This window comes from Neodiprion pinetum, chromosome 5, assembly GCF_021155775.2.
Source record: "Neodiprion pinetum isolate iyNeoPine1 chromosome 5, iyNeoPine1.2, whole genome shotgun sequence".
In the NCBI taxonomy this organism is placed as follows: Eukaryota; Metazoa; Arthropoda; class Insecta; order Hymenoptera; family Diprionidae; genus Neodiprion; species Neodiprion pinetum.
This window is the reverse complement of record NC_060236.1, coordinates 2082080-2105381: the sequence shown is the minus strand read 5'-3', so window position 1 is coordinate 2105381 and position 23302 is coordinate 2082080. Positions and strand designations below refer to the sequence as shown.

The 23302-nt window shown below is 36.6% G+C and overlaps 2 protein-coding genes across 6 annotated transcripts in view; one reads left to right on the top strand and one right to left on the bottom strand.

Annotated features, from left to right (window-relative positions):
- Positions 1-21050, top strand: part of Mondo (MLX interacting protein mondo) — a 26346-nt gene extending 5296 nt beyond the window's left edge. For 3 of the 5 annotated variants that reach the window (XM_046626160.2, XM_046626158.2, XM_046626157.2), the window contains exons 3-16: positions 8010-8116; positions 11126-11199; positions 13219-13344; positions 13452-13674; positions 13779-13874; positions 15173-15566; positions 15697-16240; positions 16329-16517; positions 16765-16909; positions 16990-17186; positions 17276-17724; positions 17814-17937; positions 18022-18151; positions 18269-20199. In XM_046626160.2, the coding sequence (XP_046482116.1) occupies positions 8010-8116; positions 11126-11199; positions 13219-13344; positions 13452-13674; positions 13779-13874; positions 15173-15566; positions 15697-16240; positions 16329-16517; positions 16765-16909; positions 16990-17186; positions 17276-17724; positions 17814-17937; positions 18022-18151; positions 18269-18390 (2920 nt within the window). In that variant the 3' untranslated portion in view covers positions 18391-20199. Of the gene's footprint in view, positions 1-8009; positions 8117-9904; positions 10839-11125; positions 11200-13218; positions 13345-13451; positions 13675-13778; positions 13875-15172; positions 15567-15696; positions 16241-16328; positions 16518-16764; positions 16910-16989; positions 17187-17275; positions 17725-17813; positions 17938-18021; positions 18152-18268 lie in introns of those variants that run through there. The other 2 variants (XM_046626162.2, XM_046626163.2) reach the window with 2 other exon arrangements.
- On the bottom strand, positions 20743-23302 carry LOC124219060 (RPA-interacting protein). Its single transcript, XM_046626186.2, has 3 exons — positions 23009-23302; positions 22379-22598; positions 20743-22294 (listed from the first exon to the last, which is right to left on the bottom strand). Exons 1-3 carry the CDS (start codon positions 23114-23116, stop codon positions 21957-21959), a joined length of 666 nt encoding a protein of 221 aa, XP_046482142.1. The 5' UTR covers positions 23117-23302; the 3' UTR covers positions 20743-21956.

Below are 23302 nucleotides of genomic sequence, written 5' to 3'. Positions count from 1 at the left end.
CGGTACTTGACGGTTTTCGAAATTGCTGATCACGAATATGATATGAAATTTGCAAAATTCAAGATGGCGGATACTATACGGCGGACGAGAAACCGAAAACATGCTCTTCGGCTTTGAAATTTCATATCTCTATGATTTTTTGAGACGGTAATTAGGAATCCAATCCGATATTCAATTTTCATTGCGGCTGTTATTGTTGTTGTTGTTATTATTGTCGTAGCTCGAAATGAGTTTGAAAACGGGAAGTTCAAATGCTGTTTCACTTCTTTCATATTTTGCTATCTAAATAACTCAGAAACAACGAGGTCGACGAAATTTAGATCTTGGTCAGTTCCAAGCTGAGAAAAGCTGCGTCGATTGAGACGAGAATCATCCAAATCCGTTGAGTCGTTCTCCTGCAGATATCGTTGAAAAGAAATAAATTGACTCTAGTCGTTCAGAAATTTCGAGATCTAGTGAAAAGTCAACTTTTCATTTCCACGCTGTTTGCAATAACTTCCCTTATTCTTTTGTCTCTTCTAAAAAAAAAGGCGGGGGGGGGGGGGGGGGGGGGGGGGGGCGAATCGGAAGCTGAAAAGTAGGTATAAAAATCGAATTTGTCGTGGATCGGGAGGATTTTCTTCTTGACGACGAACTTGTGCGGTAATTGGAGAGGGCCGAGAAAAATAATAAAGACGACGGCAGAAAACTTTTATATTCCAATTGCCGCCGATGTGCATAACGTGTGTTATTATTGTCATTATTGTTATCGACGACTCGTCGACGTTCACGTGCCGAAGAACAAGCTGCAATTGGCTTCGTTAAGATTTATTTGTTTTTCGCCACGTACGTGTGGCTCGAGACTCCTTTTTCTCATCGTTATAATACGCATGTATGTACATAATGTTATATTATTGTTGTCGTTGGTGTAAAATACTGTACCTTATACTCTTCTTCTTCTTCTTCTTCTTCTTCGTCTTTTTCTCTTCTTATGCCATTCAAGACGCCGGTTTATACTCGCGACGCGATTGATTCGATCGATCGATCATTTTGTAACCTGACAGACTCTTCTTCCGCTACCGTGGACGTCACTTTGTCTCTACGCCTGTTTTCTCCCATTTGAATACACACACACACACACACACACACACACACACACACACACACACACACACACACGCGCGCGCGCGCGCGCGCGCGTTTATCATATAATAATAATAATAATAATAATAATAATAATAATAATAATAATAATAAACAACAACAACAATTCTTTATTGATCACAAGATTCGATTATCTACAAAATGAATACAGCTTCCCAACTTGTAGAGTTTTCCAGATATTTCGTTTAGAGTGTTTGAAAAATTCAAACCGGATTAGACATCTTTTAGAATTTTCCTACCGTGTTCCAGTTTCACGCAGCTTCGTTTCAAGCTAAAAACTAAATTTTCGAAGGGTTCGTAAGAAAAAAAAAAAAAATTGAAAGAAAAACTACCCTAATTTATAAGCACACACATTATATAGATGCGACGTTATCCGAAAAGTCGATGAAAAAAATCTTCACCGTAATTATGTAACAAATACGTAATATTTGTTTTATTGAGAATTTTTTCTGGTACATACAAAGTTAAAAAAAAAAAAAAAAAGAAAAAAAATGTCCACGGGTAAATCCTGCAGTAAATTAGTCTAGTCTTTTTTTAAATTCTTTGTCGCGAGAATAATAACAGCTGCAGGATAAATAGATTAAATAATTCTTTTTATCAAATGGGTCATTTGTAGACCGACTAAAGAACGGAAAGGAGAGGGATTACCAAGGCGATCTCAGTATTACGCAATTCATACGTCTTTGGTATTATAAAATTCGTTCTAGATCGAGTCGACTAATTCACCTACAATATGCTTAATTCATATTTTTACAAACTTATATCTAAATCTTTATATGATGCATGTTATATTCGATATACGATTACATTTAATTGACATTAAATTTCCGACGTACGGTTTTATTATTGTACGAATGAAAAGTATCGAAATTTTATTATAGCCATCGTTCTCTTACTAATAATGTTAAACGGTTTCGAAAAATCACTCTCATCATTTCACTTACGCAAAATAAGCTCTCAACTCCGCGAGGTTGAAGTTCAGGGCCTCCGCATGTGCCGTTTGTTTTTTGTACGAGACTTGCAACCGATTGCAAGATCTTATTAAAAATGAGGCTTAAGTTAGGCTAACGTCATTCCGACGATTCACCTTTCGGAAACACCCTTATTTTGCAATTTTAGAAAACTCTGAAATTCAGTAAATTATATGATAGGGTGAAGCGGTAATTCAGATTTTAAAATCTTGCCCACTTTAAAGTCACTAGAAATTTGAAAATAGTAATTTTTATCAAGCCGACGTTGGTAAATTTGTTTTAATGATTCGCGTTTCGGATAAAATCGTCATATTTATCGGTTTCAGAAATTTTTTAAAGTGCAGTAAATTATAATAAGGAAACTATAAAATTGCAAACTAGTGATTTTTTCCCTATACGTTTCGTCGTCACGTTAACGTGACTAACTTCAGCCTCGTTATTAGAAAGGATCGCGTTTCGCACAATCGTACGAAATTCTCCACAATAATTTTTCATATAACGCATATAATATTTATAATAAACGTACGCGAATATATACATATTTATTTGAAATCGGACTTTGAGCTCGCGAGTTACGTCCGATAAGAAAAGACGACGAGGCTGCCGATCGTTGAGCGCGCGAAGCTAATAATGGTAAATAGAATGTATAACATATGTACGCACGTTCGATAATAATTCAGTACACGCATGATTTTATGCAGAGAGACGCTTCTCGCAGTCCGAATAACTCTGTATAATATATAATATACCTATATTGTGGATAAAATTTGTCTCATACGATATACGCTTACGTCTGCAGGGTAGCCAATGTTAGAGAATTTAGAAGGGGTTGTGGTAAACCTGGAATTGTCTGGGGATTTTTAATTTGGTCATGGAATAAACTAAAAACACCAGTTTTCTATCGTAGGAATTAGAAATGACTTGTCGAGGTGTCAAGTTTACTTCTTATCCCCGAGAAAAGAAATTTGCTTAAACTGACTTTTTTTTGTACGTTGTATTTTTCTTACACGATTCGAATTGAATTCCAACGGAATACAGAGTTAACAAGCTGAACGATTTAGGTTTTAGTAACTTACTGGAAACTGCGAAAATGTCGCGGAAAACTAGGTCTTAGATCTTGGAAAACCTGGAAATGTGATGGAATTTTTGTCTCAAAAATTGGTGACAACCCTGGTGTTTATAATTGTACTATAAAAAAATGCGTGCATTGATTTATATTAATAATTAATGCTTCGAATTAATCGCGTAAAATTATTATTATTAGAGGATCTCTTTAATTTATCGGGTAGGTAAAATTGGAAGGGAAATTATACATATATATATATATATATGAATACAATATATATGTGTGTGCGCCTTTTTAATTACGCCATTATCTTATTTGACCCAAGACGATGTTGCTGGCGATTGTTTTGTTTATTTATTTATTTATTTTTTTTATTTATTCTCCCACATATCATTTGCCTCGGATTCGAACCGTTTTCGCGTCGCGAGAAAAACTAGATAATCAATTATTATCGAACGGAGAGTCCGCTCGTCGCGAATCGAATCCGCGATTGAGTTTAAAAAGGCAAGAAGAATAAGAAATTGCGCGATAAAGAAAGAGAGACAGAGAGAGAATATAGTTGTAAAGTAAAACAAGATCTCGGGCCCTGTCTTTGCCTTTGTTTGTGCAGCGGCAGCAGCATCCAGCATGGCAGAATGGATTCAATATTAGCATATAAGCGGTCAATGCCACCGCCAGCAACTATTTCTGATACATGAAAATATATCTACGGATGCATGCGTCTGTGTGTATCAGCTGTTCACCTTCTTATATGCTTCTCTCCCTCTCTCTCAATTGGCGAAAAAAGAAATAGAGAAGGACGAGATAGTAGCTATTTTTGTACGGAATGAATATCGATGCGTAAGATACCTGTATATGTATTATTATACAGATATATATTTATAAAACACAACTCCTACGTCTATGCGCAGATTTTCCAAAATTAAATTTTGCTCACTCATCCGCAGGTTATTGAGTCACGTTTGTTGTATGTACATATATTACGATAGTATATGTGCAACTGTTGTGTTGTACTTATTACAGAATTTCGAATTTACTAAATACCGATACAGATGCGAACCTTTTTCTTTTCTTCTTTTATTCTTTTCATCTTTCTTTTTCACAGCACCGCTGAAACGCTAAAGTTCCTGAAGCTCTTTGCTTTTCTTTGGTATAATAATAATAATTATTATTATTATTATTGTCAATGTTCTTACTGTTACTATGTATTGTAAAATTTAATACTTCCATCCTTTTTTTTTTTTACTTTCTTTTTTGAACGTATTACTAGATGAAAAACAAAAGTACAACGTACAAGTTAAATGTTGACGCGACAATTCAAGCGCGTTAAAATTGAAAGTTGAATATTTCCAACACTGTATACCAAGTACAAAACGAAACGAGACGAAAGAAAAAAAAAAATTTTTGTCTCTCCGATAAGGAGAATCGGCGAAGTGAGAATCAAAAGATACCAGAAAAAATTTTACTTTCCTTTCCTTCCTCCTCCTCCTCCTCGTACTTCTGTCTTATCGTCGTCGCAGAGGACGAACAACATCGTTGTAAATCTATACGCGGCGATACATTAACACCCTTGCAGATATCTTATCGTACAGTACGTTATACGTATGCACGTAGCCATGCATGCCATGTCGTCTACCCCCCTCCCCCCTTGTACGCGTGAAACAATTATACCTGCGACGATAGGTGGAGACGCTAGAGGCGCGTACACAGCATATGTGTGTGTGTGTGTGTGTGTGTGTGTATTTAACATATGTGTATGCATCATTATCTTTATCTCTATATCCTATATAGATTGATATTATTATACCCAGGCACACCTGTATTAGGCCTAATCTATACGGCAGAAATTTAAAAATAGGACTCGCATAACCGACGATTATCACAGTATGATTATTATTATTGCATTACTTTGTCTCGTTTTTCATTGATTGGTTTATTTTGTTACGTATTATACGATTATTATTTATTTACTTATTTATTTTTTTTTCGCTTTCTTGAAAATAACAAATTCATTTTTTCAATGTATAATACGATCGGATACGAGAGATCAGAGGGTATGAAAATCTTCATCGCAGGTATGCTGTGGCATTTAATTTTATTGTTGGTGCGTTTCTTTTTCTTCGTCTCGATAATAGTTCGAAGAAAAATTACGCATAATCGTACCTGGCAATATAGTAACACTAGTGCCAACTGAAACCTTCGCAGTTACAGATTTTTCGGAACATTGTTACTCTTACGATAAAATATATAGTAAGTAAAAAAAAAAAAAGTTTTTTTCCATGTAAATATTTCCGTGAGAAAGTTTGATCACAAAGCGGAATATCTCGAAAGTGAGGTTAAAATCTTTGAAAATTAGCTCATTTTTATATTTTGTTTGCCTTGCATCGTTCGAAGTTGATTTGGAGGGTGGAACGGAAAAAAATCGTCAACGCCCAAAAACAAAGACCACCCTAATATTGTTTGATTCGACGGTCACGGGTTGTGTTACGTTTATTGAGATCGAGTTTGTTTCGCGCTCGGCCGACCGTGGCGCTGCAGGTATCTCAGTGTTGCCAACTTAACTGTCTAGTGGAAAAAAATTAACCGTCTCGGATTCGTTCTCCCCAAGCGTACATCCGTAGTGCATACAACGAAATTAAAACAACGACAAACAATCACAAGGTTAACGGTACAACACCGCAATCGTTTTATATGACGGCGGAGAGACAATTTCGTGTACTTACCGTATAATAATATGATACTCTAAATTGAATAATACGCTTGGTCATGTTTAATTAAATGTTACGCATACCCCTCCCTACATTTACATAACATCTGTGTATGTATATTAGGCATCCAAGTTTCGACTTTACACTAACTTATCTCTCTCTCTCTCTCTCTCTCTCTCTCTCTCTCTCTCTCCCTCTTCTTATTGTCAAGTCAACAATATAGGTATGTAATAGAGGCATATAAAATTGTAATTTTTTTTTTTAATTAATTATTCTCTCTCTCACTCCCTCTCCCTCTCTTTCCATCTCTCGTGTTTTGCTGTATACATGTATGGAATATACGGTATTATATAAGGTAGATCATGTACACAGGCAATTGACAAAAACACGTGGATGAATCGGAGAGACCGACGACGAGCCTCCTTCGTAGGCGCGTCTTGTTACATACGATATTATACATACGTGTTTATACACACGTACGTGCATACATGCCTACGGACACATGCATCATCGACACGAGCGTGTTTCGCTTTCGTTTCGTCGTCGGCACGAGCAGCTGATATCCCGACGTCACATGTTATGTGTAACACTCGGTCGTTTACAGTTCCCACTTTATACTCCGGGTTGTACAATGTTAAAAATGATGATAATATTAATGACGATGATAATAACAATAATGATAGTACACGTTTCTCAACAACGTCACGTATACGTACACACCGGGGGAAATTTATAGTTCCGGTTAACTATTTTCATTTTTTACCACAATCGAAAAATATTGTTCTAGGTAGAAAATGAAAATTAGTTTTACAGATGTTACCGGAAAGTCTAGTGTCCGTTACTATTCTTTATCATCACGATCGCTGTTGCTAGATTTTCCTGCAACCGTTGCGAAAATTTAATACTCGTGCAAGAATAAATTGACGTTGAAGCCTTGTTTAGCTAAAAAAAAGTAGAGTAAACCGAAGGAACTGATTTTGCGTTGCAATTATCAAAAACACGTATGTTCATATATTTACACCGACTATAAGGAAATTCGGTGCCGATAGAATGCGACAAGGCAAAGCAAGGAAAAGGCGAGACTCTCGCAAGTTGTAGGCAAGCCGATCGGCAGCAAGGCTCGAGAGGTTTAACTCTAGACACGTTCTTGTAATAATAAGTACGTTTTAGATAATTTGCCCCGGGGCAATCCGCAGTAGGCACGGAGTTGCGTAAGAATGTGGAAATTTTTTTTTTTTTAATTCACACATATGGGGCATTCCACGTCAAATCAGCAGCCCATGTACCTCACCCTCATCGATTTTAATCATTTTTTAGTATGATGTTCGTACCGACTCGAAAAAAAAAGTCTTTTTTTAGCCACCGGTAAAATTTGAAAGAAAAAGAAAAACATGGGGAAACCAATCGAAAAAACGCCATTTCTAAAAATCTGATATAATTCGCACAGATTCTATGATTCGAAATGTGATTTTCAAACACCTCGTGATAATGGGAGCGTGAAATGTGGAATGCTCCGCGTACACTCGTTAATTACTATCATCATCGTCATCATCGTTGTTTATTACATTCTTTCGAAATCACCAATTAGAAGGAAATCAGAAGAAAAAAGAATAAAATAAGGAAAAAAATCAAAGAGACGGAAGAATTAACTTAAGCTTATACGGTATTCTAATCAGGCAGCTTATCTCGCCTCTAATATAAAATAAAATTGTTGTAAAATTCAGGGTTATACAGATGCTTGGCAATATGTTTTCGTGAATGGGAATTTTTTTACAGCATATTGAAGTTAATTACGTTATCTTAACGACGATTCGTGCTGGGGAAAAAACCGTTATTTTGGGAGCTTCGAATTATTTGAAATTCGGTAAACCGTATGACAAGAGAAATCATAGTAATATTTTGAAATCTTCGTTCCTTCAAAGTAATCGTGTGTATGCGTGTGCGGGTGTGTGTGTATACACATATAAGAAAATATAAGTGATGTTTTTTCCCAAAATGTTTCGTTACCAATAACTTTAATATCGTAATTTTTTTCTTACGACACACACACACGCATGTATGTATTTATACGTATAATCGTATATACAGTTGTACTATATGAGAAATAAAAATTTGTTCCAGACAGAAGTTGACATCGCCAAAATGGAACCGTTTCAAAGGTATCAGACTCCGGTGGAAGGACAAAATCCGTTTGAACAACGTGATATGGAGATGCTGGCACATGCAGTGTGAGTAACGATAATGCGACACCGTTACATTGTAATGAAGTCCGATAAGATACGATCGTTTCTGTATTTAAAAAGAAAAAAAAAAAGAGAGAAAATACAACTCCGCAAAAGCTTAAGAAAATTATATCCGATATTCGTGCGTGCGCGCATAGCGAAGCTTTTAAATACGATACGACGGTCAACTTTTGTGCAATAATACGTATATTATAATGTTGTGTAATTAGGCATTCCGATAAGTGAGTTCAAACGGACAGGGAGGAGACAAGTTCAAAAACAGGGATAGAGAATTATTGCCAACCAAAGCTATTTTTTCCTCGTTAGGATTATTGTATAATATATGCATTTGAATCGGATTCGATTACAAGGCCACGGTTTTCATAAATTTCATAACTTATTTTCCCATGTCTGATATTGAAATATATTCATATATAACACCTAATGTTGTAACCCCAATCGGAATATAAACATTACAATTCATTCTACGCGTGATGTAAACTTCCAAGTACATATTATATATATATATATATAATTATATATATACATATACATATTATATATATATATATGTAATGTATCTAGAGCAACGAAGAAAAGAACTGATAAAATTTTGGCCGCCAAGCAGTTGCGCCTCGCGTAACTATTTTTTCTTTTTTTTTTTAATTTCTTTTTCTTCTTTTTTTTTACGTCCGTCGGTCCAAAGGTGCGCATTATTATTACATACAGAAACTCGTACGTATAACACAAGTTTTTCTAATCTGTGAAAAGGCGATAACGATTGTGCGTATATATACATATACATATGTGTATATATGTGTGTGTACGTATATAGAGTATAATAAACGTGATCGCACGACATGCGGCAGGTGGGAATTAGCGGAAAAAAGGCGCGACTAACGATAAATAGTTATTTTGCAAGGTTGGACGACGCGAGAGATTACAATTTGAGATCGTTAGATTTGGCCGGTAATTGTCTCCCCTGCAGCATAACAGCCGCACGATTTTCACACGTGCTTTTGCGGCACGGCCGACAATCGGCGCTGCCAACTTATCGGACGAATATTTCCTTAAATCGCGCCAAAACAATTCTGCGAGTTCTTTATAATTCTCTATTTCAAGATTCATTCTTTGACGCTATCGAAACGCAGTAAATACACGATTACACGGTATGTTTTAGTTTTTCGATTGTGGTAAAAAATGAAAATAGTTAAATTTCTCTCAGTGCAGGGACAGATTTCTATCCTATGGAATCCGAATTGTAATTATAAAGATATTGGAAACTCGTATAATATGTTTTTATTTTTAATATCTAGGATCACCAACTTGTCAAATAATTGCCTCTGAAAATCTCATACGCTGTCTAATTGGTGCATATTTTCTCAGGAATCTGACAATTGGTTGATTTTTAATCTGTCGTTTCGATTTCACAGACAATATTTAGAGATTTCGTTATCGGTAATGAAATTTCGTCAAAGATCTTGAGATTTTCTTCGGATTCCTACCCGAAGGGCAATATTTCCTTTTTTCCTTAAACGGACTCTAAATTCTTTAGGGTTGGCAGCGCTGCTACCGTTAAATATTTTAGTGAAAAAACTTTGGTCAAGAAGCGTGGGGGGGGGGATAGTAGAAAAATAGCGATACCAAGCGGGCACGGCACGTGAGACACGAAACGACGATGAGAATCGTTCTCTGTTGTCCCCACCTTTGAATCTCGCCAATTAACGCTTACATATATTGCGGATACGTTGAACCTCCGGCTCCTTTATCATCGCGCCTCTCTCGTCAGTTTAACGTTGGCGATTCCTCGGGTCGAGACGACTTGATCCCGTTAAATATATCGCACAACAGATACACGCTCGACAATCACAAGAATCGGTGCCGTTCTACGTAGAAGCTAATTTATCGATAAATTCGCTTCCTATAACCATATACTTTGCAGTAACTTAAAATACGTGATCCAGCCGGTTTTCTTATTGTTTATTTTTACGGTCGTTGTTGTTGAATTCGTTATAACTGACGTTTTTTTTTCTTCAGTTTTGATGACGTAGATTTTTCTTTCCTTTACCTGATATAATCATTTCATTTTTTATTTAGTCATTTTGTTTTGTTTTTTTTCTTCAACCATAAAAATTTAAACGACGCTTTTATTACGTTACACTGATCGATCGTGGGAGGTAAAAAATACGCGAAAAAAAAAAACTTGATTTTGTAACGGAATTGAGGGTGATTGGAGGGAGGGTTGATTGATTAATTAGTTATAGGGACGTCGAAAATTTGGTACGTTTATCGTGGAGGACGGTTAAGAAGAGACGTATTTTTTTATATCTACGTCAGACACAAAACGGAAGTAAGGGAAATTTTCAAATCGTCGGTTCGGTTGAAGTTTGGCAAAAGGGGGGAATCCTGGGCGTCCTGCAGTCCTACGGCATATTGCAAAATGAAACGGTGCAAAGTCGGTATCGGAACAACGACCGGGATCGTTATAAATCCAGTTGCGTTCGTTGTTAATCACGCCGCAGACAAGGAAGAAGTCTTCGATTCTTCTATGGATGAAATTGTGGGAAGTTAATTAGTATCGTTAATAGTCTGCATGGTTGTTAACGGCTTCGGAAAGACACGATTACGGTGCAATTGTTATTCATCATCTTCTTCTTCTTCTTCTTCGATCCGATCGCAGCTGCAGATCCTTCAAACAGTGCAGATCAGTTCTTGATATCTTCTTATTGTAAGAATGAGGAAAAAAAAATTTCGTCAACTTGATCACATCACTGCTAAGTTAATATATAAATGAACCACGTTATTCGTGATTTGTTTGTTTTTTTTTTTTGTTACTCGTCAATTAAGAATTTCTATAACAAAAAAAAAAAAATTATATATATATATATATGCAAAAAATTACTTCGGTCCTTGTTTAATAGAAGCTTGTAGTAATATTCTAAATTGGAAAAATCTGTTGATAAAATTTGTTCCGTCAAATGTTTATCTAATTGTTGTCTTTCTCCGATTTTTCAGTTATACTCAAGCAAAACACTCTGGTGTGCCAATTTGCGTCGCCCTTGGATGTCGATACGCACAATAAACCAGAGGTAAGTGATCTTTTTTAATTTATTATTGTTATATTTCTATCTTCAAGCTAAGTATGCAATATCTGTAATATCGGCGTCGATGTGTGTAATAGTTGTGTTATGTATGGATGGGCGGAATACCTTATCTCTGGGATGGCGGCGAGATGTTGCGAGAAATACGGACACACACGTACGTACACTTGGCCGCAGTGATTCTCACAATGAGACGGCTTATTTTTTCGCCGAGTAGATTACGTTGGCAATGCCGAATCAGCCCGCAGCCCCATAACATAACATAACGCTAAGAGCGACTAGAAATAATCGATTTTTTTTTCCGATTAATCGAATGAAAACCCTCATGAAAAAACCTGGAAATCTCATGGAATTTCATGACGTGTCTGGAATCTTGTAAACTTAAGTATAGGTTCATGAAAATTTAGCCAAATCTTCAAAATTGACGTTGAAATTCTGAATTACTCTAAAAATTTTGAATATCGCACCTGTATCTATCTCGAGGCTGCGAAAATAAACTATTCTTGTTTATATTTCTGTCGTATTTTCATTTATCGCGTACTTCAAGTTGATCTGGAAAAATCGTAAATTTGATGTGGAAAACGTGAAATTCTCATGGAATTACGTTTCGACCAACAACTGTACACTCTGTTAAATTATGTTTACAAAAATGGAGCCTGTTTCGTGGATGGCCGGCAGTGGCGCTGCGGCCTAATTCCGCATTGCCAACGTAACCTACTCGACGAAAAAATAAGCCGTCTCATTGCGAAAATCACTGCGGCCAAGTATACGACAATACATGCGTAAATGAGAATACACACACACACACACACAGAGAGATTTGAGTCTGATAACCTATGTATTTGGAAAGAGATATCATAGATGGGATCGTAAGCCTTGTAAACGTTCCTTTATTATCGCCACTTAATACATCCAATAAAGTTATCATCTCGCAAGAGCTTAACGGCTCATACTGAAAGAAACCGCGAGCGCTACACATTGTCGTATCGAGACGAAAACTAAACATACGGAAAAATATATTAAACATACGTATTTCACGTACGTAAAAAATGGCAAATCAGTCGCTATCTTGTTTAACCCCTGGAACACTCGTGTCATCGCCAGGGACACGGATCACACACGTTCACTAGGGTGCAGTGTCTCTCATGACTGACTAGTTACCAGAAAAAAAATTTATTTCCGCGCTGACGATAACGTCTGATTAGTTTATAATTCTACGGAACAAGAATGAGCACGTTTTTTTTTCATCGAAACGTTTCATAAAAGTATAACACAGATTCCTGAGTATCGCCACATGCGAATGGTAGAATTCAAACAAGAAATGTCTATTTTTCTTTTCTTCCTGTCTTCTTTTTCTACTTAGTCACCAACTTGAAGAGATTCTATAACTTCGTGATTCTTAGGAGAGCTGTGGAGGATAGTTATAAAGTCTACTCTATTGAGAACCACCGACGCACCATATTCGAATAGTTTTTAAACTCTTTATCAAATGTCTTATCCACGCTTCTTTGTGTATGTGCATGTATTGTAAGGCAGTGTACGATTAAATTAACAATATTATATAGTTCCCTGCGAGGTTGAATTATTAAGTTCTTTGTCGCAGCAATTTAACGACATAATGCACAATGTTTGTAAGAGAAATTTATGCGAATAAAGAACTCTTAGAAAGAATTAGGAATTGGATAGAAGTATTGTGCGATTTGAAAAATTTAATGAAATGGATAAAATAAACTTACTCTGTTGAAATCAGCGCTTACATACAATAATAAATGTATGATGTATGTCTGTGACCAATATAAATGTGGTGTAATTCTTTCGTTAATGAAAAGGAAACCATGCAACCAAGTCTGACACTTAACGATGTTGAATTCCTTGGCTTCTTCTCGCCATAGCTCCCAGTAGTTAATGTTGTTGCAATTGTCTCTGCCAGTCGTACTGGCTTCCCTGTCTGGTGTTTTAGAATAGATTTTCTTTAGAACGCTCCTGATCGTCACGTTTGTCTTACAGGCCGTAGTTTTGGAGGGAAAGTACTGGAAGAGAAAACTAGCTGCTGTTACGGCAGAGTACAAGAAATGGCGCATGTTTTATCGCAACAAGGTACTCGGCTGGACAAACAAAGATGGCAGCGATATGGTAAATGAAACATTTTCATATATTTTAATGGCAAATCTTGGCATCAGTTTTTGACTATACGTGAATCAAACACGTTTGTCAAATTGGAAAAAATTCTCTGGTTACAGTTGGAATCGATGGATATGTTGGATTGGGATGGTGGATTGGGAAATGCGGGTGGCTTTGGCGGAGGAATAGGAAGTTTGTACGGTGTAACAGGTGGGACGCTAGGAGGGGACACTTTGCACAGCATGATGGTCGATGAGGATTACATGGAGCTGATGACCGATACCCTGTTCTCTACGATTAGCTCTAATCAACCATTTCACTTTCCTGACCCAAGAGAAATTGGTCAGTATAATAGTCTCACAATTTTTTGTGCTCAATAAACTCGCATGATTTTTTCATCGGTTTTTATTCTCTTATCAATGCATTGTAAATTGTATTATTCACAGCTCGAGTTGCCAGTTTGGCCGATTTTATTCAACCAAGTCTTGGACCGTTGCAGCCCAATCTTGACGATTTTATGGATACTCTTGAGCCATTACAAGGTAAGCCATTGCAGCCGTTTAGTTTTGATGAATAAGAATTCTCGACCTCGACCAAACATAATGTCAAGTTTGTTGGAAAAAATTCAAAAGATTTATAATTAGTCTTTGACACGGGAAAAGATAAGATCCCCATTGGCAAACGATCCAACGTTGTGTATAAAATACCTTGCAATGATTGCAACCAAGTTTATATCGGACAAACTGGCCGCCACCTTAACACCAGAATCAAAGAACATCAACGCAATGTACATGAGATTGAAGAACGTCACACCGCTCTAACAAAACATAGTATCAGTAAACAACATACTTTTAACTACGACAATACAAACATCCTTTGTGAAGAACCCAATTATTATAAAAGACTATTACTAGAAATGTGCAACATTGTAGGTCACACCAATTCCGTTAATCTTAGACAAGATGTTGAACATTTAAGTAATATTTACAAACCTCTAATCTCCGCCCACACAACAAATATTGTTTAACCTTAACTAGATACACAAATTTTTGTCCCCATAACACAGTTTTTCTACATAATTTTTTTTCACAAAGTATTTTTGTTTTTCTGTATAATTGTTTATATTAGGTTCACCTTCACTCTGGATCATATTTGTTTCTCCCATCAGTCGTTATTCACCTGTTGACCCAATCGGTTCAACCAATAATAATTTTTGTTAGACATGAGGAACATAGTCATAAAGAGCCTAGCTCCACTTCTTGGACACTTTGCAAACTAATTTTACTGCTAAAAAGACCTTCTTTAAAACCTTTTAACACAATGACATATTGACTGTGAAGAAACATAGTTCTTTAATCTTTTTAATTAATGACTTCCAACTATTAACTCCTACATGTAAAATAACTAGAAGATTGACATTGACTACCGTCACTCAAAGAACATTGTCTCCACAAATTGTAAATTGTGAATTCGACTACATCTTAGTCCACTTACTTTTTAAAAAAAGGTAAATAACACCTTAAGCCTTTCTTTTTTCAATTAATCAAATTGTTCTCACTAACCAATAATATATAATATCCCTGAGAGTATTACATCTACAATATTTAATGTCTGATTGTACTTCTAGTATTATTATTTTTTAAAAAAATTTTCTGTTGTTCTTGACAGTTAAATAAATAAATCGTTCTGAGGAGGGCCCATATCCGGGTCGAAACGTTAACTAAAAATACGTTTACTTAATTGACCGATCACCAAGATTCTATAATAGCCGTTTAGTTTTGTTGAATATAGTTAGAATTTGTCGTTTTAACAACTGACGAGGCTTTGATCATCTCTGCAGAATTCTTCAACTCAAAACTACCACCGGTGCCGGAAGAAGAAGACGTTTTTCGTAGCAGTTCATTGAACAATAATTACTCCGAACTGGATCTCATGCCGCCCATAAGCCAAGCCAATCAAATAAACCAAATCCCATCGATGGATATACAGCCGCAGTTGAATTCAACGACTACGACGAGTCAACAACAGACGGACACCATGCAGAATCTCCAGTTTACAGCCAAGCTGTTCGGTCAGCAGCAGCAACATCAACAACAACAACAACAACAACAACAACAACAACAACAACAACAACAGCAGCAGCAGCAACATCAACAACAACAGCAGCAGCAACATCAACAACAACAACAACAGCAGCAGCAGCAGCAACAGTCTATAGCTTACAAAAATAACATGTCAGTTTTTGCAACTATACATGATTTCTTGCTCTCATTCTTCAAATCCGCAACAGTTTACTATTTAAATCATATTTTAATTTCAGTCCTTCGAGTGTTGACCAATTTTTTTCTATATTTCATGCAACAGGAGTAGTATATCAGAAAGTTATAACGCCGTTCAGCAGAGCTACGCAGAAGCAACACCGTCGAGACAACCTAGCAGAGGAAAAGGTAGACAAAGCAGATCTACAACTAGGTCGAATCATTTGGCGCAGCAAAATGCATATCAACAAACCAGCCAGCAGCAAAGCTTAACGTATCAGCAACCTTCTCCTACGCAAGAGCAACACCAGCAGCAGCAACGACGGCAGCAACAACAACAGCAGAATTATTCAATGGAGATGCAGACTGTTCAACTAAACTCGCCGTCTAATCAACCCCAAATAAATTCGCTCAATAACCAAACTGTGACCAGTAACCATGTAGCTCCGGTGACAAGCCATGTGCAAAATTATTCTCAACCACCTTCTCCGCCGCAAACCCAACAAAGGACAATAAGGCCAATGCCATTGGCAACCTCGACATCGAAACCATACAAAGCGGTCCAACCGGTGCAGGGCTACAAATTCACTCTTCCGTCGCAAAAGTTTACCTCCCAACAATGCAAGTTCACTGGCTCAAGCAGTTACAAGGTAGAAATAAATTTGACACCAAGTTAATGGATCTCGTTTACTCTTAATTCAGGTTTTAAAAACAGTTTTCAATATTTCTGCCCAACAGAATTTACCTGCGCAGCAAGTCTCCCCGATGTCCACCCCCCAGCAAAATCACTCACAAGTATTGGGGACCTCTTTTCAATACAGACCTGTCAGACTGGACCCCACCGCTCCAGCACAGCATCCTGCCAAACTTTTGCCACGACCGGTTGTCCCTACTACCGAAAAAGAAGAAGTGTTTGCTGTACCGAAGGTTCCTAGATACTTATAATTTTGTTACGAATCGAATATTCAGAAATAATTCAAAGTCAAATTAAATTACGTGGTCTTGCCCTAGTACTTATCTTTTCCATCCCGACTTCCGACACTTTTAGTAAAAAGATCACAGATCCAAACGTGTGTGTGGTTTTATCTTTAAATAATTCGTGATTTTAGATTGATCATTCAACACCACAAAAACAGAAGAATTTCATTTCATATAAATTTTTGTATTTTTTCAGTACCAAATGAAGTCTAGAAATCGATCACGCAGCAGCTCGTCTTTAGTGCCTCCTAGAGTTAATCCACCTCCCCTAGTCTCAGCAGTTAGCGATCCTGCGCTCAATCTGAACAACAACGTTCTACTTGCCCAGCTGCTTACCAACAGTACGTTAAGATGCACGAGAAATTTCTTCATATTACATTTTACTATTAACCGAATAATAATCCTCCCGTTTCCCTTGCAGACACGTCGAACCTTTACACAGTTAGTAGCGGACCTGAGAAAGTGACGCCCGTCAGTCAACCTAGTGGAGTAAAACACATATTGCCTATGCCATCGTCGGCTCAGTCTCCTGCTCAAACCAGTGGCACAACTCTCCTTATTACCACACCAGTAACTGTTCAATCTATTCAAGCGACTCCTGTACAGACGCAGCAGCAGGTAAAGTTTTGATGAAAATATCTGATTGCAAATTCTCTAGTCTTGACAGTCATATTTGACATTAACTTTAATCCGCACGGGTGATGCAGTCGAGCGGGCAGCCAATCTTGCTCGGTGCCAACAGTCAGCCACAGCAACCAATCGGCAGCCCTGGTTCACCGAAAGATAATTCTAGCGCGCACAGTCCGCAAGGCCTAAGTCTTAGCCCGCTTCATAGTCCGATGAGTATAGGAAGCCCATTGTCGCCGAGTCGGACTTACGTTAAGGGTGACCCTGAGCGAGGGCAGTATAAGGAACAACGAAGAGTGGGGCACATTCATGCCGAGCAGAAACGGAGATACAATATTAAGAATGGATTTGACATGCTGCACAGTTTAATACCTCAGTTGAATCAAAATCCTAATAGCAAATTGAGTAAGGCTGCTATGCTGCAAAAGGGGGCTGACTATGTCAGGCAACTCAGGGCGGAGAGGAATCAGCTTAAAGACGAAATGGACAGTTTGAGACAGCAGATAGAATGCCTCAATTCTTCTATAAGGTGAAGCAAACGTTGCAAAGAAATATTGACACAGTCGTGTCATTCGATTTACTTCAGCCGGTCGCAACAATGAATTTTATTTTCTTTAGCAATTGTCAATTGATGCTTCCTGCAACCGGAGCCCCGGTTTCCAGGCACAGGACAAGTAAAATGAAGGAGATGTTTGATGACTACGTGCGAACACGGACGCGTGAAAATTGGAAGTTCTGGATCGTATCCTTTCTCGATGACTAAAGCTTGACTGACTAATCTACTTATAAATGAATATCTCTAACATTCCTTGACTCTAAAACACAGTTCAGCATTTTACTTGAGCCATTGATGGTTTCCTTCAATACTTCGGTGTCTACCGCGAGCCTAGAGGACTTGTACAGGAGTACGATGCTTTGGGTAGAGCAGCACTGTTCCCTTGTAGATCTCAGGCCAGGTGAGCTCTCTCGACTTTATAGCTTTGACGCGGAAGAAAGATAGGTGAAATAGTTGTTGAATTTATAAATTTTCAACGTTTTATCTTGTTAATTTTTGTGGTTAATTTAATTTTCAGCTGTTCTAAACTCTCTGAGGTGCCTTTGTACAGCAACTGATATTTTATCAGACCCTAGTCGTCTTCCCGAGGAGGCGTTGGCAGCTGTTAATCGAACGGATCAGCGTCGGCCTGCTCAGTGACGATTTGCCCTTAAAAATCATAAACTTTATGAGGTGTTGAAAAAAAATACTGTACCTACAGAACTTTCAATGCGTACGTAACGGGCATAAACAAAGCAGGACAGTTACCATGAAATTTATAGTCGAAAACCTTTAGTCTGTATCGGGCATGTTGTGAAAAATCACGATACGATTGAAATTCTACAAGCGGCAAAAACCTCCGGCGTGAGATAGTACGAGCATACATACATGGATATTTCAGTACGGAGAAGATATTAAACCGACCAATTGAAGTTTCATTGCAGAATTTTTATAGAATTAATTTGTCATCACTGGCGGATTAATACATTATGTTATGTCTACATCGATCTTATCAATTGGCAACATTACCTCTTCTCTTTACTCTGTCTTAATCTATCGCCTATCGTATGGTGGCTAAAGGACCATGTCTCATGAACTTTGTCAGTTACTTGCTATCGTTAACGGGGTAATTTAGACATAGTTTCGTAAGTGCCGCTGGAACTCAGCTGAGGACATTGCTAGATTCCAATGAAAAATCCCATGGAAATAATTAGAGGGAAAAAAAGAACAGTTTAAACCGAACAATCACAGAGTACATAATTGTATAACGATTACGATTATATATTTTTTAAACAATGAGTATAAAGATACGTTAGGGTATGTATACTTAGATGTGTTAAGAAAGCTGACGGGGTAAAAGCAAAAAATATGTATATGTAGATAATAAGTGTTAAAAATGTTAAGAATTTTTTATATTATCGGTTGATTGAAACCATACATATTAACAATCTTTTTTGTATCAGGTTTATTTAACAGGAAATATGTATAGGTACTACTATGTCGCGTCCGTGTGTATGTGTGCGTCTGAATTCAATTTGTATACCATATATTATAGTGCTTACATCGTGAAATCGTCACAAGGGAATAAAAGTTTGGTACATTAACGGGGTACAAAAATTCGAACATTTTTTTAATTCTGGAGACGACGCGAATTACATTTGTGCAATGTAAACGAAGAGAGTAAAAAAGGAAACAATTTTCGATGACACGTGCCATTATCTTTTTATATACTTTTTTTTTTTCTTAATTCTACCACACGTTCAAAAATTATAAGTATAGGAATATACATACTTATATACAGGTATGCTCTGATGATATTGCTCGTTATACGTGTGATGTAATTTTGTAATATTCAATGAATATTATCAATTTACCAGATGGTACGGGGTTGAACGTTTTTCGTTTGTCACTATGGTTTTCTAGTAATGCTAAAATTACTACCCATATTCTCAGAAATTTGAATGGTTGATCAATTTTAGACATTATGTTCTGTAATATAATATAATATATTATAAACGAATATGTTCACGACGTTTGCCCTGGTCTTTAGTGCACGACTAACACAGACTTCATAACGTACCCTTAAAAATGTCTTCTTCAATATGTGCCTGCGAAGCAATTTTGAGAGAAAAAAAAAACTTGAAATGTAAATGTAAAATACCTCTAATCTGCGGAAAAATGTGTTAGTAGAATAATGAGATTGCTGGTAAATGCATGTAACAAAGGTTTGCTCATGGATACAAAATCTTGCGTATCCAAAACCGCTAATCTTACGGGATATGAGATTTTTTTGTCCAATTTTCATTATTATTGCCGTTGTTAAATTTCATGTTATAATGTACAAATCATTTATTATGATTCAGTTGTGTCTGATGAAACTGATGTAGTTGCGAAGGACCTCTGCATATCGTTGAGTTGTTTAAAATTAGTAAGGAAACAAGAAGAATAAATATTCATTTCATTCGTTAATGTAACACCTTATCACTGTAAGGGTAGATATTTGTTTTTTGAATTTTATCATCTACAAATATTTTTTCATTACTAGAATCTTATGTTTAAATACGTAATAACTTGATGATCTTGACTAGCAAAAATTACCGTAGTCTTCGCTTGGTACTCAATTTACGGCACGTGACTTTATTCTGCAATATTATTTAACGCAACCTATTGGTACTTACCTTAAAAAAAATCTTTCACCTGTGCGACGTTATGCATACGTCGTTTACATGATATGTATAGCAATATACATATTTGAGTAAGTGACTACCGCGATTACATTAAATCCGTTCCCTACATTTCCACCCTATAATCGAACTTGATTTACGTAATTGAAAAATTAATTTTTTCAGTCATTTGGATCGCGGTTATCAAGTATGGAGGATCGTCAGAATTCAAGTACAAACGGTCAAAAATTTGTAAAAACGAAACGCAATGAACCACATTCAATTGTGAGTTTTGAGGCCTGAAAAAAAGATAATGAACTTATTGCTTACGCCGATCTGGGTGTTGATATATTCTTTTTTCAATATTTACAATTTTATTCGAATGTTTATTTATTCGTTTTTGATGGCCTTCAAACAACAAATGACCTTGACAAAGTTTGGAATAACATAATATTCTAAAACTGTATAAACCATAGACCAATACGTGGTAAAAATATATTACGTGAATGGATGTTGTTTTGTACAATATGTATCATAATAATCATGAACACTCACCTAGTTGTTATATCCAAATGATATATGTATACATATATATATCCACACACATACATACATGCATATATATATATACAAATAAAAGAACATAAAATTTCTTAACTCTGGTAAGCTATAATTTAATTAACATTTTTCTTGAGCGTAATATTAACTATAACAAATTCTAATGATCCGTGTGATTAAACGTAAAGTGTTCATCTAGTTTTTCTTACTTTCGCAAGTTCTTGATATCGCCTGAAGGAAAACAGAATGAAATTTAGTTAATACTGTTTTATTATGATCAGCAGTATTGATACATAAACAAGTGTTTTACTATCACAAGTTTTTACAATTTATTCATCTCTAGAAAATCAATTTTGCAACGAAATTAATAATACACCAGAATAGAGGAATGTTGATATTCACATTGTCGAAAATGTTTAATATTTATGAACACTTAGAAAAGATGGAGAATAAATACATTTATGAATGAAAATTATTTAAATAAATATAGGTTACACGTGACATTTTAATTAGATGGTAACAAGAAAATTCTACAAACTAACAACTTCACTTAAAAGTTAGAAGTGCGTATTACATTTATGTACAAAGTTGTCGAGTAATTATTAATTTTCATTAGGCAGTATATCACATTGAATTGATTTTTTTTTTTATATTTTATTGGAACTTGCCTCAGGAATTTTGTCAATAGTAATAAGTGGGTTATATTTCATTTCGTCTTCGCGATTTTTATGGGATTTCTTTGAAATAAATTCGGTTATCAAAATATCTTCCTTTTTTTTACGAATAATCCAGTGAAGCTTTATAATTCAGTTCCGAATTTTTTTATCAATAATTCGTCAGATTATAACTATTCTTTTTTTTTTACGAATCCAGCAAAGCTTTGTTATTTATTATTAAATTTTTCATTAACAATTTGTTAGATTATAACTATTCTTCTCTTATTTTCTCAATTTACAAACCAGTGAAGCTTTGCTATTTAGTTTGAAATGTCTGCTTAACAGTTCATTAGATTATAACAGAAAGTGTACCGCATCTTTGGCAAACCAAATAAAGAGAATTGTTATTATTTTCCGGGACAACACTGAAGCCTGGAAGTTCGCTGCATGTTTCGGCGTGAGCATTGACATTCTCATTGATTATTCTTCCCAAATCATTGACGCTGACTACAGATGGCAAAGTCAGGCCGCAAAAATTGCATACTATCGCATCTCTAACATCCGAGAGTGCAGCTCTCTGGCAAATTGGACAAATAACTTGTTCACTTAGACCTTCCTCGGCAAAGAGAGCCAACATCTCTTCCTCGTTCTGAACCAGCCGCTCATACTCCTCCATTATCCAAGATTCTTTCAACGAAAAAATGAGAAATTAATCATTGCGACAACATCGTTTCAACTTCTGCGGTTAAAATATTCTCAACACTTCAATACCTTGCTCCTCCAGCATTTCCTTTTCTATGTCAAGAGCCTCGTCGGGATCCAACAGATCTTGTGGAGAACTCGAATTACTCCAGTTCGATGTACCGAGGCTACTCAACTCTCGTCTAACTATTTCTGTGAGGACTTCGTGCACGTGTTCGTCATCGTCAAGACCAATTCTACCTTTGTTGAACAGCTGACCACGTTTCTGTCGCATTTGATCTCTGCATCGCTGAAACAAACTCATCAAGAATGAACAGACGCCGGGCCTGGTGGGGAGGGGTGAGTCATGTGTTTGTCACTTTTGAAAACTTGAAAAAGGAAAGAGAGAAGAAAGATGGGCTAGAGGAAGACAGAGGGACGAATCTTGAAAAATCGACAGTGAACGGGAAGTACGTAATCATTTTGTAACTACGGAGTGACGAGTGACTCGTACAACACTATCGAGCCAAAGGTACTACTACGACTACGGTGTAATATATAGACTGGTAGCTCCATTCATAAATTCGAGCCATTGACGGAGTGCAAGTGGGTCACTCACGTCGGGCGCCCCCTTCCTTTGCCGCCCGCTTGTCACCGCGCATTCTCGCGGATCAGACGAATAAAAGAAAATATTAATCATCTCGGGACGCGAAAACTAACCTGCCTCAGCACCTCCTGAAGTTTCGGTGAACCGTTCTTAAGCTTTCTCGCAGATTCCCGGTTCTTCAGTTTCGCCGACATCGTAGGACTCAGGAGAAGATTGGCCATATTTTCTAGCTTGCGTGTACAAATAAATGTTGTTGACACTTGTTATTAAGAGTATTCGTGCCGTTCGACCGAGCGTTCAATAATATTCTCGTTCTAAATTTTTCGTAAAACGAAGTTTCAGTTTCGAACGTTTCGAATTTCAATACGCTCTTCTTTTGTTTCTTCTCTTTCTTTTGAATCGTTCTA